This window comes from Schistosoma mansoni, chromosome 2 (assembly GCF_000237925.1).
Source record: "Schistosoma mansoni strain Puerto Rico chromosome 2, complete genome".
Lineage (NCBI taxonomy): Eukaryota > Metazoa > Platyhelminthes > Trematoda > Strigeidida > Schistosomatidae > Schistosoma > Schistosoma mansoni.
This window is the reverse complement of record NC_031496.1, coordinates 33906590-33920880: the sequence shown is the minus strand read 5'-3', so window position 1 is coordinate 33920880 and position 14291 is coordinate 33906590. Positions and strand designations below refer to the sequence as shown.

Sequence of the window (14291 nt, the reverse complement as noted above, 5' to 3'; positions counted from 1 at the left end):
CGAACGACCGTCAGTGCTTCAGGTTTTCCATGGTGGTCTAGTTTCAATTGACTCACGCTTTCAACTATGAAAACTATATCTAATTGCTCGATTAACATGTATATATTCTTCAGTGTATCATCAATAGCGCTGGAAATCACCCAAATGCGTCACAAGCCCTCACATGGAATCCTGAAGGCCAAAGGAGAAGAGGAAGACCAAAGAACACATTACTCCGAGAAATAGAGATAGACATGAGAAGAATAAACAAAAAAACTGGATATAACTAGAAAAGAAGGCCCAGGACAGAGTGGATTGGAGAATGCTGGTCGGTGGCCTATGCTCCATTGGGAGTAATAGGCGTAAGTAAGTAAGTAAGTATTATAAATGGTATTAGTGGGAAATATACGTTCTTCAGTGTTTACGTATCTTCTCTATTGTTAGAATATTGGATACTACAATTGAAGAGCATATGGAACTCAACACAACTGTCAACCAATTTTAAAGTGAGAATCTTCAATACGAATGTAAAGACAGTGCTACTGTATGGAGCTGAGACGAAGAGAACTACTACAACCATAATCAAAACGGAACAGGTATAGATAAATAATTGCCTACTCTAAATGCTCAATGTTTGTTGGTTGGATACCATCAGCAACAATTTGCTGTGGGAGAGGACAAACCAACTTCCAGCTGAAGAGGAAATTAGGAAAAGAGGTTGAAAGTGGATAGGACATAAATTGAGGAAACCACCAAACTTCATCACGAAACAAGTCCTAACTTGGAGTCCTGAAGGGAAGAGAAAAAGAGGAAGGCCAAAGAATACATTACGCCGGTAAATAGAAGCAGATATGAAAATGATGAATAACAACCGGAAAGGACTGGAAAGGAAGGCTAAGGACAGAGTTGGATGTAGAATGCTGGTGGGCGGCCTATGATCCTTCACGAGGGGTCACAGGCGGAAGTAAGTAAGTAGTAAATCAGGATTTATAGTCGTTATTTTTATTTAGTCGAATTTTATAGCAGTTCTGTCGTATATATCACAAACTATAGATTACTATTTACAACTAATTGAGTGTATATAAACAAATATTAAAATTAAAAACACATTTACAACTGTTCTATCTGGGTGTATAACATATTTGTTCAAATTAATATTAACTCGGCTTTTGTTGTGTTGTTTAAAAGTGTAAAAGGGCGTATACTGAGGTTTATTGGAGCCTTAGCCATACGAAAATTCAATCCCCCTTTGTGTATTCAAAAAGTTTGTTCTCTCTTTAAACCTACCCTGGTAATATATGCTTATTATCCAGAGTGATTAGGTGTCAAATTGTTTTCACATTATTTTATCACTATTATCCTTGTCTATTCTTACCCCTATTTCCAGTCTAGTTGACCTTTTATTTTTATATATAAATGTTCTTAACAAGTATATGTGTGATCAGATTGTTCGAAATGTATTGCGATAATATCTCATCACATAGTTCTGATAATCTTCGTCTTCTTATTACATTATCGAAATTTATCAAAGGGACTAATTGCTTCAAATTAATATTATGAAATCGCCTTTCTTCCAACGGTATTTTGTACAATTTCGGGTCTCAAAATGAAATGAATAATGATCAAATCGGATGAGAAGAGCCTGCCCTCCTTCACTAAATAGTCTTCTATTATCAAGCGTATATAGCCTCTGTCAAGGAGGTCCTATTTATCGTCTTCACACGGTAACGTTTTTTATGAAGGTGAGAGGACGAAAAGATAAAATTAGGAGCTTGAGCTGGTCCTCAGCTGGCTTGGTAGATACAGAAGATCTATTCAGAGGGGTTGGAAAAACCGTGCTTCCAAACCATTGATGTACATAGGCTCCAGGATCCTTAGAGGACGAATAGTGCATAAACTTATTTTGGTCTTCGGCTACCATGGGACTGCATCTCCTGATGTTACCGCATTCCAAAATGGATTAGTCTTTCTAGGCAAAAGGCTCGGTTTGGGAGTCTGTGTAGTATCTGTGCGCACAAGCAATTATTTCAACAAATTATTATATAGAAATTGTATTGAACGATACAACAAAATAGTTGACCAATAAATCTTAATTGTTCAATGCTCTTATAACTGATGTCACTGATAATAATGAAAATGAAGTACCAGATCTAGAAAATTCTCATAACATAAACGAAGTAATCGTTTCAATAGTTACAAAAATATATGATTCATTATAGTAAATCATTCAAGCATGTATAATGATAAAAGTAGATTTTTTCTAATAACTATTACTTCTTTATAAGCAAAGATGGATAGTGGCTAGCAGTGGAATCCAGTTTGACGCGCGTTTCGTCCCATTTGGGACTCGTCAGCTGGACGTACTTGCATCTCAGAGTTGATGCTCACTCTGGTACCCGATGCAGGTACATCCAGCTAACGAGTCCCAAATAGGACGAAACGTTCGTCCTGGATTCCACTGCTAGCCACTATCCGTCTTTGCTTACCATGCTTGTGAATTAAGGCTATATCAAGGCAATACGCAAAGTATGCACATATGCTAATAAGAGACTGATCAATTGCAGTCCTAAACATCAATGGGAAGATTCAAACAAACAATACTAAGTGAATTATTACTTCTTTAGGCTTGAAATAATAATAATAATAAAAGTTATTTTTTTCTTTTACGCTCATTTAATTAGTTTCCAGTTCATTACTTTCATATAAACTCAATATAAATTAACTTAATGGTAATAGTAAGTAAAAAAGAAAAAAAAGAAGAAAATCGAACTAAATCTTATGGTCAAAAGAGAGGATACCTTCTCACAGTTTCTCTTTGAATCTCATGGATGTATATACATGGATGTGTGTATGTGCATGTGTGTGTGTATGAATGAAATAAAAAGGAAAGAATAAATTCTAATTAACAAAGTGAATGTAAGATAGACAACGTTAAATAGACAACGATAGTAGCCATATTTAAGCATTACTTTAATGTTTAAGGAAACAAAGAAGAAAAAAAACAAGTTTCCCTTAGAAACAAATTGACAGACGCTCTTTACAAGAAACACACATACGAATATATGAGAAAAGAGAGAGAAAAAAAGAAGTGTTGTAGCCAAGAAGAAAAAAAACTGTTATAAATGAAGGAAAATAAGGTAAATGAATAATTTTGATAGTTAGACATATATAAAGATATATGCACTCATATTAGTACGTTCACAAACGTACAGAGATAGGAATTAGAATATCCGTTGAAATCATTAGCTGGCCGGCAGCCTATGCTCCATTGGGAGTAACAGGCGTAAGTAAGTAAGTAAGTTGAAATCATTAAATGAAGAAATTGTAATGACAATATAATTTTGATTAAAAAAAACAACCAAAAATTATGTCCTTTATAAAAAGCGAATTTTAGAGTAACAAATTGTCAACTATTGAAAAAATGTGGGTTAGGTAATCACTACTTAATATTCAACAGAAGGAAATGAAAACAAGAGGTATTTGAGCAAACATATGTCTCCACAGTAATGTCTACAAAAGATAGTATAACATAGTCATGATCCTTTTAGTGAATCACTTGATGTTATGCATAGATTGAAAAGTATTAGAATTAATGTTGACAGTGTTATAAGCAAAGATGGATGGTGGTTAGCAGTGGAATCGAGGTTGCATGTTTCGTAGTATGTGGGACTAGATTTGATGTTCGATACAGGATTTGAACTCAATGCCACTTAGCTATCAAGTCAAGACAGCAACTAGCTTGTGCAATCGCGTGGACTTTAATTTATCATATGTTAGCTATTTTAATTTTACCATTGTTTTCATGATCTTCCACTGATCAGGCTCTTATTAGCATATGTGGATCTTATGAGGATTATTTTGATATTACTTTAATTTACAAGCATTATAAGCGACTATCAACTCCAAAACAGGATAAAACGCGCGTCCTGGATTTTACTTCCAGCTACTATCTATCTCTGCTTATAATGCTTGTAACCAAATACAATATCGAGGTAATCCACATAGGATAGATATATGCCAATGAGAAACCGATCGATTTCAGTTCAAAAAGTCAATGGGAAGATTCAAACAACCAATACAAGATGAATTAATGTGGACCGTAACTTAGATGGACGATTACAGGGTGTGTCTGCATCCATAAACTTTAGTATACGACCACATATTGTAACTATTGTGAGTTGCAACTAATAATGATAAGTGATTCGGTTAAGAAACTAGCGCGCAACTCAGTTATGCTGAATGTAGCCTTAGAATAATAGTAGGTATATTGCTTTTAAATTCTAACATTCAAAATAGTGTTTATTTGATTTTAGAGACCAACTTTCTTCTCGTTCTATATTTGAATATATATGACTTCTTTGTAAAAAGAAATTAGAGTGATACTTATTTTGTAGTAGTAAGCTCTTCTGTTTTTTTCATTTATTCTTCTTGCAATGTGCTCAGAATACATATGCATCCGATTCCTTGATTAAAAAACCTGGATAAGACTTATTTCGAAGATAACCAACGACACAAATTGACAAAAACTGGAGAACCAATGACAACGATAGAGTTATTTCATTCCTAATTTAAGAAGTCTAATAACGGTCCTCACTCACAACTCTAGCAAGGTAATCAACCTTGTTGTTGCCCTTTAACTACTGATCCTTAATCAAAAACCTTATATTTCCAATTGTGATCAATTCATAATACATTATAATAATCTTCCAATCAGTCAATCGACAACTTCTTAACATCAGATATGGCTGGTTGGACTCAGTTAGTCATAACATCTCTGTAAGAATTTTGAGAATTAATTTCGAAACTGATTACTAGTGATCAAGGTGTATAAACAGTTTGTAAGGATTCACTTGATATAAATACCCTTTATGGGTATATATCTTACACTAGATACCGTGATAAAATATTTGTGGATGTATATCTTTGAAGTCTGAGGAAGAGGTTACTAACGATAAATGTTCATGTAAATATTTATTATCCACTTTAAAAAGTCTACATTTCTCCGTTGTTGACGTTCAGAACTAGATTGTTAGGATGAAACCATCCTCCTGTATTCCCTAAATAACCATATTCTAATAATACAATAAAATTTGTATCTATGAACAGTACTGAGCCATCATCTTATGGTTTATGTACGTCAACAGAGAGAGATCAAATAAAATCCTAAATATTAATAATGGCAAAATAGGAATGCTTGAAAATATTATAACACCCACTAAATGAGCTGATGGCTATCTAGACTTATTAGCGCAGAAGAGTAACACATTGGAGTTTCAAGCTAAAGACACAAATGTGAATACAGACAAATTGATTGAAATCGACGTGAAAACAAGGATCAACGACTGGAAACGTTTGATAGCATAGTTTTAAACCAGTCTTATTAGCAGACACACTCATCTCAGATCTTCCTCTAGAACTTTAGTTCTATTATTCCAACATAAGTATTTCTTCCATTTTCTCCATCTAAGCATATCTAACTGGCGATAGGACAAGAAATTAACTAATATTCTATTTTTTAGTAGCTTAGTTTCATCTAGAATTTCAAATATCGGATTGACTACTGAATATTTTAACGAAGATACTGATAAAAATTATTTACCTGCTGTAGAAAGTCCTGGACTACTTGTAAACTTTACAACATCGACTATTTTAACTGCATACTCAGTACCAGTATCTTTACGAGTACATCGTCGTATAACGCTGAAAGGCCCTCTGAAAAAAATGGTGACAAAACACAGTGATAAAGAAGGGTAAATGAGAAAAAAGGCTGCTTAGAAGAATGAACTACACACCTCATACTCAACATTGCTATGCATATAGATTAGTCTGTAATCTGCATACATTTGGGTACAGAAAACCTCGGCCTAAAGATCATATACATTGAGATCATTGAACAACAATAATAAAGTAGCTCAGTGGTGCTCAAAACGGTATCTGGAGCTTAATACAGCTAAATTTGGATGGATATGCTTCCGTGATACATCACTCAACCACGATCTTACGATAAATGGTGAAGTTTTATCTAGGTTATTTACAGTAGTAGACTTAGGTACTCCTATGACTTGTTGTTTACAGAACAGGTATTGAAACAGACTTCCAAGTCTCAACGTTTTTGAGGTTACATGACTCGAAACATTTATAACAATGAGTCAAGTATTTTGATGTACAATGTTTGTGTTTGACCAATCCTAGAATACTGCACGTTTATTCTCAGTAGTGTGTGCATAAAGGGTAAATTAAGGCTGGAATCAGTACAGAAACGATTTACACTTCGTATTCTCCGAAATAATTGTACCTTGACATATTGTTCTAGATGTAATAAGCTTGGACTCGACTCTTTATGGAAGAGGAGACTCAAACTAAATCTTATCTTTTTCCTCAAAATACTTGATAAACTATCCATTACATTTAGTCAAGTAATTCAATATGCAGAAACTTTTAATTATGACATCCATAAATCTTCGTCACTATTGAAACAAACGCATTCTAAATCATCTCTCTACATGAATTACTTTACCCGTAAATTTTCTAGACTCTGGAAAAGTCTACTACAACCTATCTGTACTATAAAATCCCTTCCATTCTTTGTTCGCTGCATTGATGCATACTGCTCCCTTGAAAATGTATTAAATGTTCTAGCACCTGTAAATGTATCTTACTCCATAAGTGAGATTATAGGAACTTTGAATGTTTAATCATTCTTAGTAGTGAATTCCTTAAGCCAAACCACTTACCTGCTGCCACTTTACGTTAACACTGTCCCTAGCAACCTTATCTTAGTTGAATAATATCTAACATGAACAATATATCATTGAGTTACATAACACATGCATTATGGTAGACCTGATTGATATATTTTAGTAATTCTTGCTTTGTTGTTCCATGCTCTCTGTTTTTATTTTACTTTCTATAGTTATAGATAATTATCAATAATTCGTTCTGGCACAAGAAATGACCTTACTAACACTGTTCATAAATCAACAACCTGTTCACTTAAGATAAATTAAAAGTTCCCGGCCGATGCCTTGGATCGCTGTAATAGATGTCGTAAATGTACTACCTAAACAGTTATTGAACTAGTAAACTTAAAACAATCTCATATCACATGTTTGTTCTCCACATCTAATGTTACTATTTATATCAAATTCATCATGCGTGTAAACTAGCGAGAATCCTGTAATTATTATTTTCAAAATATATTATTACTTGTTTCTACGGTGGTCCACACTGCCAACAGACTGGAAAGACGCAATAATTAGTCGAGTGCATAGGGCTGGGAGTGGAGATTTAGTTAGTAACTATCAACCCGTTAGTCTGACCAGTGCAGTTGTAAAACTAATGAAATCGATTACTCAGATGGCTGGTATAAACTATTTGGGAGGGAATAATCTTTTTACCAGGGAGCAATATGGTCTTCAGAAAGGTCCATCACGTTTGACAAATTTCATTGCAAGAGAAAATTGGCTTGAGACAAAAGATTGAAATATTTTTGTAGATGTGATTTTCATAGATCTAAGTAAAGCCCTCGAAAAGGTCTCCCATTTGGGTCCTAAATTAAACCTGGAAAGTTTTGGAATCCATTATGAAACCAAAGACTGGATAAGTGACTTTCTCAATGATAGGAGACAGTGGTTAAAAGTAAATAGAGCCTTCTCAGCGTGGGAATCTGTAGAAAATGCAGTTCCCCAGGGTATAATCCTTGGTCCTTTTCCTTTTTTACGAATTACCAACTGTATTCAAGTCATCCATTCTACTGTTTTTCCATGACATATAGACTCGGAGACCCATACACAGTGTCAGATACAATAATATTACAGGATGACCTAAATCCACTGGTTGCAGGGATAGGCATGTATTCAATAAAAGTAAATTCTAACAAGAGTGTAGTAATGTAATTAAATAGCTATGACGATTCATATCACTAGACAATATGTAGAGTTGTGTTACCTGGAGTAATGGACTACAAAGATCTAGGAGTCATATTAAGCAGCAATCTCAAAACCACTAGTAACTTTAAGATTGCTGCTGCAAAACGTTACATGGCATTATGGGCTATTTTTAGGTCTAATCAGTATTTGGATGAAGAAATGTTTAGAGTATTATGCCTGACTTTCGTGAGACCACATTTGGAATATGGAATTCAAGTATGAGGCGGACATGTTGGAAAAAGTCCAACGACGAGAGACCAAAATGGTAAAAGGTCTGTCTAGCGTATCTTAAGAAGACAGACTGAGACACCTCAACTTATTTCTGTTAACTTAGAGTAGATTACGGGGTGATCTAATATTGGTTTATCGTATCCTGAACGATGACCTTGGCATTAATATGTTTTATCTTTCCCTTACGTCTATGACTGATCATTTGAGAGGAAATTCGAAGAATTTCAACACATGTCGATATATTCAAAACGAGATTGGACCTTCACATTGTTACAAACTGTACGGATTAATATAGGTCTATAGACCACCTATCCGTATTACTGAAGACTTTGGGACAAACCCCGAAGTTACCCCAACTTTATTCCAATCACAACAACTGACATACAATACACATTTGAATACGGTTTTCAGACGTAACAATGAAAACTAGTGCACACAAATTTATAAGTCTTAAATTTGTAAAGAAATTGTGAAGTCATACCCAATCTCCTTATTTTAGGTAGATTTTTGAGCTTTCCCAAAAGTCGTGAAAGGTTTGTTATTTTTCCCCAAAATGTAGTAAAGTTCTAGGGAAATATTGGGAAAAACTCCGAATTTTTCCGAACATTTTGTAGACCTTCCCCGGATATGGGGAAATTTTGGGGTCTTTGTGCCATTTCTATAAACGTTTTTAAAATTTTTCTATTCCAGCTCCCTAAAATTTACCCAAAACGGACAGGACTTTCCCCAAAATAGGGAGATCAAGATCATAAGTCCTTTCTAGATAGTTCAAAACTTTTACGTCGACGAGAATAAGAGCGCAAAACAAAGCGAAACAGAAAACTTGACGAATCCTATGAGTATCATCAATGCTTCCAAAATAAAACTACATTACATGAACTTTAAATAGGTGCAAAGTATTCCCCATTTCGTTTGAAAAACAGAAGCTGACGCCCCTGAAAACAATCGAAACAACACGATCGTTCAAATTACTTTCCAATAATTTCATGAAGTTCGTAAACGTCATCGAAAAGAGCATCACTCTCGCTCATTCTGAAACACCTTTGAAAGCGTGCCTTTGCAAGGTTGCTTCATGAACTCCTAATAAGTACAGTTAAACAAATACACAAGTTGAAATTGAGCTCTAAAAAACAAATATATGAACGTCTTCAATAAATTCTTATTTTAAAACAGCTAGAGAACTGTTTTAAAAGATGCATTGACTTGTAACTTTGTAATCTCGAAAGAAGTCTTTTTAATTAGCATAAAAGTTTAGGTCATAGGGTATCAACACACCTAGATCATTTTTGTCTTCGGATACTTCTAATGTATAGTTACCCAGGTTGTATTCGTAGTCTACTGAGTTTCATAGGTGAACTACTTCACACCTTGGAGAGTTTAGGGTAAGTTTCTTCTTATCCGCTCAACTTGGGAGTCGAGTTAGATCCTCCTCCAGATTTCCTGCCGATTTTCATAGATTTGTGATAAGTCGGATGTCCTTTGCTGAGTAAGGTCTTTTACAGAAATTAGGAAAAGAAGAGATCCTAGTACTGAACTCTAAGGGAACACTCTAGGGCGTTTCATGGCCTGAAAAAGAGTGAAATTGGACCTGACTTCAAAAACTCAATTATTTGGTTGTGAAGTAAGTCAATCTATTACCTGTGATTTGGTACCTGATCGTTTGAGCTTATTGATGACACAGGTATGATTGGCGCTATCATAAACATTCGATAAGTGAAGGTATATCATGTCAATCTTCCTCTAACAATCATGGGTGGCTGTCCATCTGTATACCACGGTTGGTAGGTGGGTCATACATGAATTTCGCTCACTTAAGCCATGCTCTTGTGGTGATAAGAACTTTAGTGGTAGTAAGGAGTCATTCATACTGTCGCATATCAGGAACCTCATAATTTTTGAGGATACAGAGCGACGTGTTACTGTCTGATGGTTGGGTCGATCTCCTTAAAAGTTGGTGTAATGCTAGTCAACTTTCGATTTTGCGGCATTGTGCTTCGGCTTAGCGAGTGTGAGAAAATCACGCTAAGAAGTGTCTCCAAGGTTAAAGCCGATTTCCCCAATGTAGCAGAACGGACCGTATCCGGGCCAGGTAAAATCTAGTTTGGGCGGTGCAGTTTCTGATACACCACGTAAGTGCTTGAGCTCACTTCAGTTGACATAGTTGCTCCGGGAGAGTGGAAATTTCTGAAGGTACTATCCTGCCAGAAGGTCTATGACCTTATCTGTGTAAGATTGACCACTAGGACCTCGCAATTCAAAAACTCAGCTTTCCGTTTGCGTTAGAGAGGCTGTGTGATGGAATCAGAGTTTCGGATTGGAGAAAAATTTATCGATAAGCCTTAACTGATACCGAAGCATTTCATCCCTTGTTGCCTTTTTGCATTGGCTACTTGATTATTTGAACAGCTTATATTTTGATGGAGTTTTGTTCTCTGAGCTGGATGGTTTGGTCGTGGAGCTTTCATCGTTCTTCTGAATGACATCATCTGCACAAATGGAAGTGATGTGTTCGAATTTCTCCACATGTGCTTCACAGCTTGTCTTGTAGACCACGATGTTGATTGGTTATTGTTGACCCTTATCCTGTCATTGTTCACTTAGTTGTTTTGGCTGCACTTCTCATTGGTTTGATTTTTGCCCATATGTTTGTCCATAATTTTCCTGATTGGTTGATAAATCTGATTGATGTCAATGTGCTTGTTGATTTTTTATTGACCTGAATGCCAAGCTTCTTACACGTCTCTGATGTTTTTGAAATTACCACTATACAAAATTTCCACATTTTTCGGGTCAAATGTATGTCCGCACTTGTCCAGGTTCATTAATATAAGTGAGAACATGGCATGGCGCCTGACTGCTGGTTGATGTTCATGTAGGCGAAGATGAAGAGGGCATCCGCTTTGTCCGATGTAATTGGCACAGTTTATTTTGCAGTTGATTTTTCGTTTTTCTTCTTTTGTCATTTCATCCTTTAGTTTGCAAAGGATTGGTTGTAATGGTTTTGTAGGTTTATGTACAACACCTATTCCGAAGGGTTTTAGCAGTCTCGTTGTAGTTGCTGATATGCCTTTTATGTATGATAGGGTGATCCGTTGGTTGCTTTCTATGTTTGAATTAGTTTTTGACGGTGCGTGCAGTTGATATTGTTTGATGAAGTCGGCTGGGTAGCTGTTCTTTTGAAAGATGGTCGTCACGTATTTGTCTTCATTTTTCGTGCTGCAAGTGTGCGACAGTATGTCCTCGCCCTCTTGAACAAAGTTTGTACGCAGTCGATTCTGTGTTGTTGCTATTGTAGTAGAGAATTTGATCTTTGTGGGTCGGCTTCCTGTGTACTTGAGTCTCCAGTTTTCCTGTGTCGGTTCTGGTGATTAATACATCCAAAAAGATAGTTAGTCGTTCGACTCTTATTCCATTGTGAACTTGATGTCATCGAAGACGTTGTTGATCGGCTTGTAAGCGTTTTCCGGCTCGCCGTTTTTGACAATGACGAGTGTGTCGTCCACATAACGAATCCAGATTTTTGGCTTGATCCCTGGCAAGATCGAAGCTTTTAGTCACTGCATCACTGCTTCTGTCATAAGTCCTGATATTGGTGATCCCACCGGTGTCCCTTTCCGTTTGTCCATAGATATAATTGCTGAATTGAAAATATGCTGTGGGCATAAATCGGTGAGTTCTAGTAAACTTTGACTTTGAAGCTTCGTGTACTTTGCGAGATTTGTGTCGTTGGTGAGAAGCAAGGATATAGTTTCCTTTGATAACTTAGTTCAATCGAGGTGCATAAGGTTGTTACATCGAAGGATATAATAATCTTGTCGTTATTGATTTGAATGCTTTTAGTCTGACCGAGGAATTGTACTAGGGATTTGATGAAGTGGTTGGATAAATCCACCAAGTGTTTCAATAATCGGGAAATTTCTCTTGACATATTGTATGTTAGGGTTCCGGGCACAATGCCTAGACCTATATATAATCTTAATCTTATCCTAGTAAATCACAGTCATTTCGGAAGAGCAGTAGGTTTCTTTGACGACTGCTTTAAGTCCCTATCTCAAAATCATGAAGTTTGATTCTTTTCCAGGTGAGATATAAACCCTTTCCGTGTCAACTTACTGATACACCACTTCCTAAACATCGGCGATTCATATCAGTGTCTCCTCATCGTTTTATCGAAACTTACGGTGTTGAAATTGCTATACATGGATTACTGGTTATGACATAAGTACATATCTTCTCATTGCCATAAAATTCAACTATCTTTGTACTTCCACGAAGTTCAGCAACCAATAGTCTCGATTCGCCAAGACACATTAATAAAAACCGGCCATTTCGTCGAAAATGCTCAGTTTTTTATTAACCTCTGTTGTGAGTTGTCAAGGTTACCCACTACTTTGTTTTTCAGAGGACGAATACCTTGAGGGTCAGTAACATGCCCAAGAAGGTTAAAGGAGTTGATTCCACTTTGGCGTTTCCGTTTGTGTACAGTAATTCGTGTTTCTGATGTCTTTGGAAAGCATGGTCTACGGGTTGTGAATTGAATTCTCTGTGTTGGACTATTGTACGAGCTGATCAGTTTTTCAAAGTTAAAACTAATATTACTTAAGATTCCTCGAACTGATCAATCAACTTATAAGAATAGTGAAATTTTAGACCATAACCCGTTGACCAGACCACAAAGACTTCCAGCCCAGAACATCCAAGAACCGGGAAAACAAGTCAGATTATGTGACGACTCTCATATAATCTAGAAGTAAAAAGAAATAGAAGCATATATTTTCATATCGAACAGAATGTTAAACTATTCAGGATAAATAGGCGATTTAATGGTTTTAGACACATAAATCAACTATTATACACTTAACATTCGTTGAAGATGAATGCATGGATAAGTTTCACTAGCCAGCCATTCCCATAGGAGTGAAATGACATTTTGACACTCCTAAATTTGCCATATCTAGAGTTAAGGTTGTTAACGGATTTTATTTAGGTACTAACTTACGCATGTCAGCCGTTGTGGGACAGCAGAGGCCGCCCATCAGAATTCTCAATAGAACTCTTCCCTGGACAAACCTTCCCAGTCGTTTCCACTTGCTATTCATACTTATCATGTATGCTTCCAATTCTGATCTCAGTGTGTTCTTTGGTCTTCCTCTTTTCCGTCTTCCTTCACGATTCAAAGTTAGAGCTTTCTTCGTGATACAGTTTGATGATTTCCTCAGCATATGTTCTAGCCACATTCATCGTCTTTTCTTAGTTTCCTCCTCATCTGGAAGCTGGTTTACTTCCTTCCATAATGGGCTGTTGTTAATGGTAGTCGGCCAAACGAAATTGAGTATTTTGAGTAAACAGTTGTTTATAAACACTTGTACTCTTCCGATGATGACTGTAGTGGTTTTTGTTACCAATCACAAGACCTTTAAATCTGGGGGTATAATTACCGAGAATTTTTACATCTAACATGTTGTCACATATAAGGTTTAGCTCTCCTTCGCTATTGAAGCACGGTATATCGATCTCCTTGTAACTTACGAACCCAAAAATAACAATAGAACTAAACTTCAATTCAGGCACCAAAGTTTATTCTCAAATTACAAATAATCGACTCAAATTTCGTTCTAAAAATAATTATGACAATTACGAAACAAAAATTCAATTTTTTAAGTTCCCGGAGCAAAAACTTCCAAATTTCAAACCAAAGATAAAGCAAACCGAAAATGTCAGAGGATTTAGATACAAACAAACAAGTTCATAAGTTGAGTAGAACAAACACATTCAAAATTAGTAAAATTATTAAAATTAAACGTAACAGTTTTTAATCAGTCAAATGTCTTCACTTCCTTGTAACAATCTGACGATAAGGAAAGTTTAGCTATAGTGGACGCTCTACAAGAAATTGAAATGGCATGGCTCAGCATTGCTAACGTGCTTACTTTATCTATAACCTATTGCTTTTTGTATTGAACACATTACTCCCCATCCAGCTCAAATGTGTTCTTCAGAAGTGCTAGACACCATATTGCTGTCTGTCCCGATAGGACGAGTTAGCGTAGACAAAGAAGTGGCTTCCACATAAGATCCTATAAAATAGGTAGTCACACTATGAGATATCTATGATCGTGGGATTGAGTCTATTATTATAGTAGCTAAGACAAA

General features: G+C 35.9%; 1 protein-coding gene across 1 annotated transcript in view; it reads right to left on the bottom strand.

Moving 5' to 3' along the window:
* The window catches only part of Smp_131690 (MAGUK homolog), a gene marked incomplete at both ends in the record, with an annotated part of 58612 nt that extends 49443 nt beyond the window's left edge, over window positions 1-9169 (bottom strand). The window contains 2 exons of the mRNA XM_018796446.1: window positions 5579-5691; window positions 9111-9169. Coding sequence (XP_018650658.1) covers window positions 5579-5691; window positions 9111-9169 — 172 coding nt within the window. The remainder of the gene's footprint in view (window positions 1-5578; window positions 5692-9110) is intronic.
* Between the last annotated feature and the right edge of the window lie 5122 nt (window positions 9170-14291).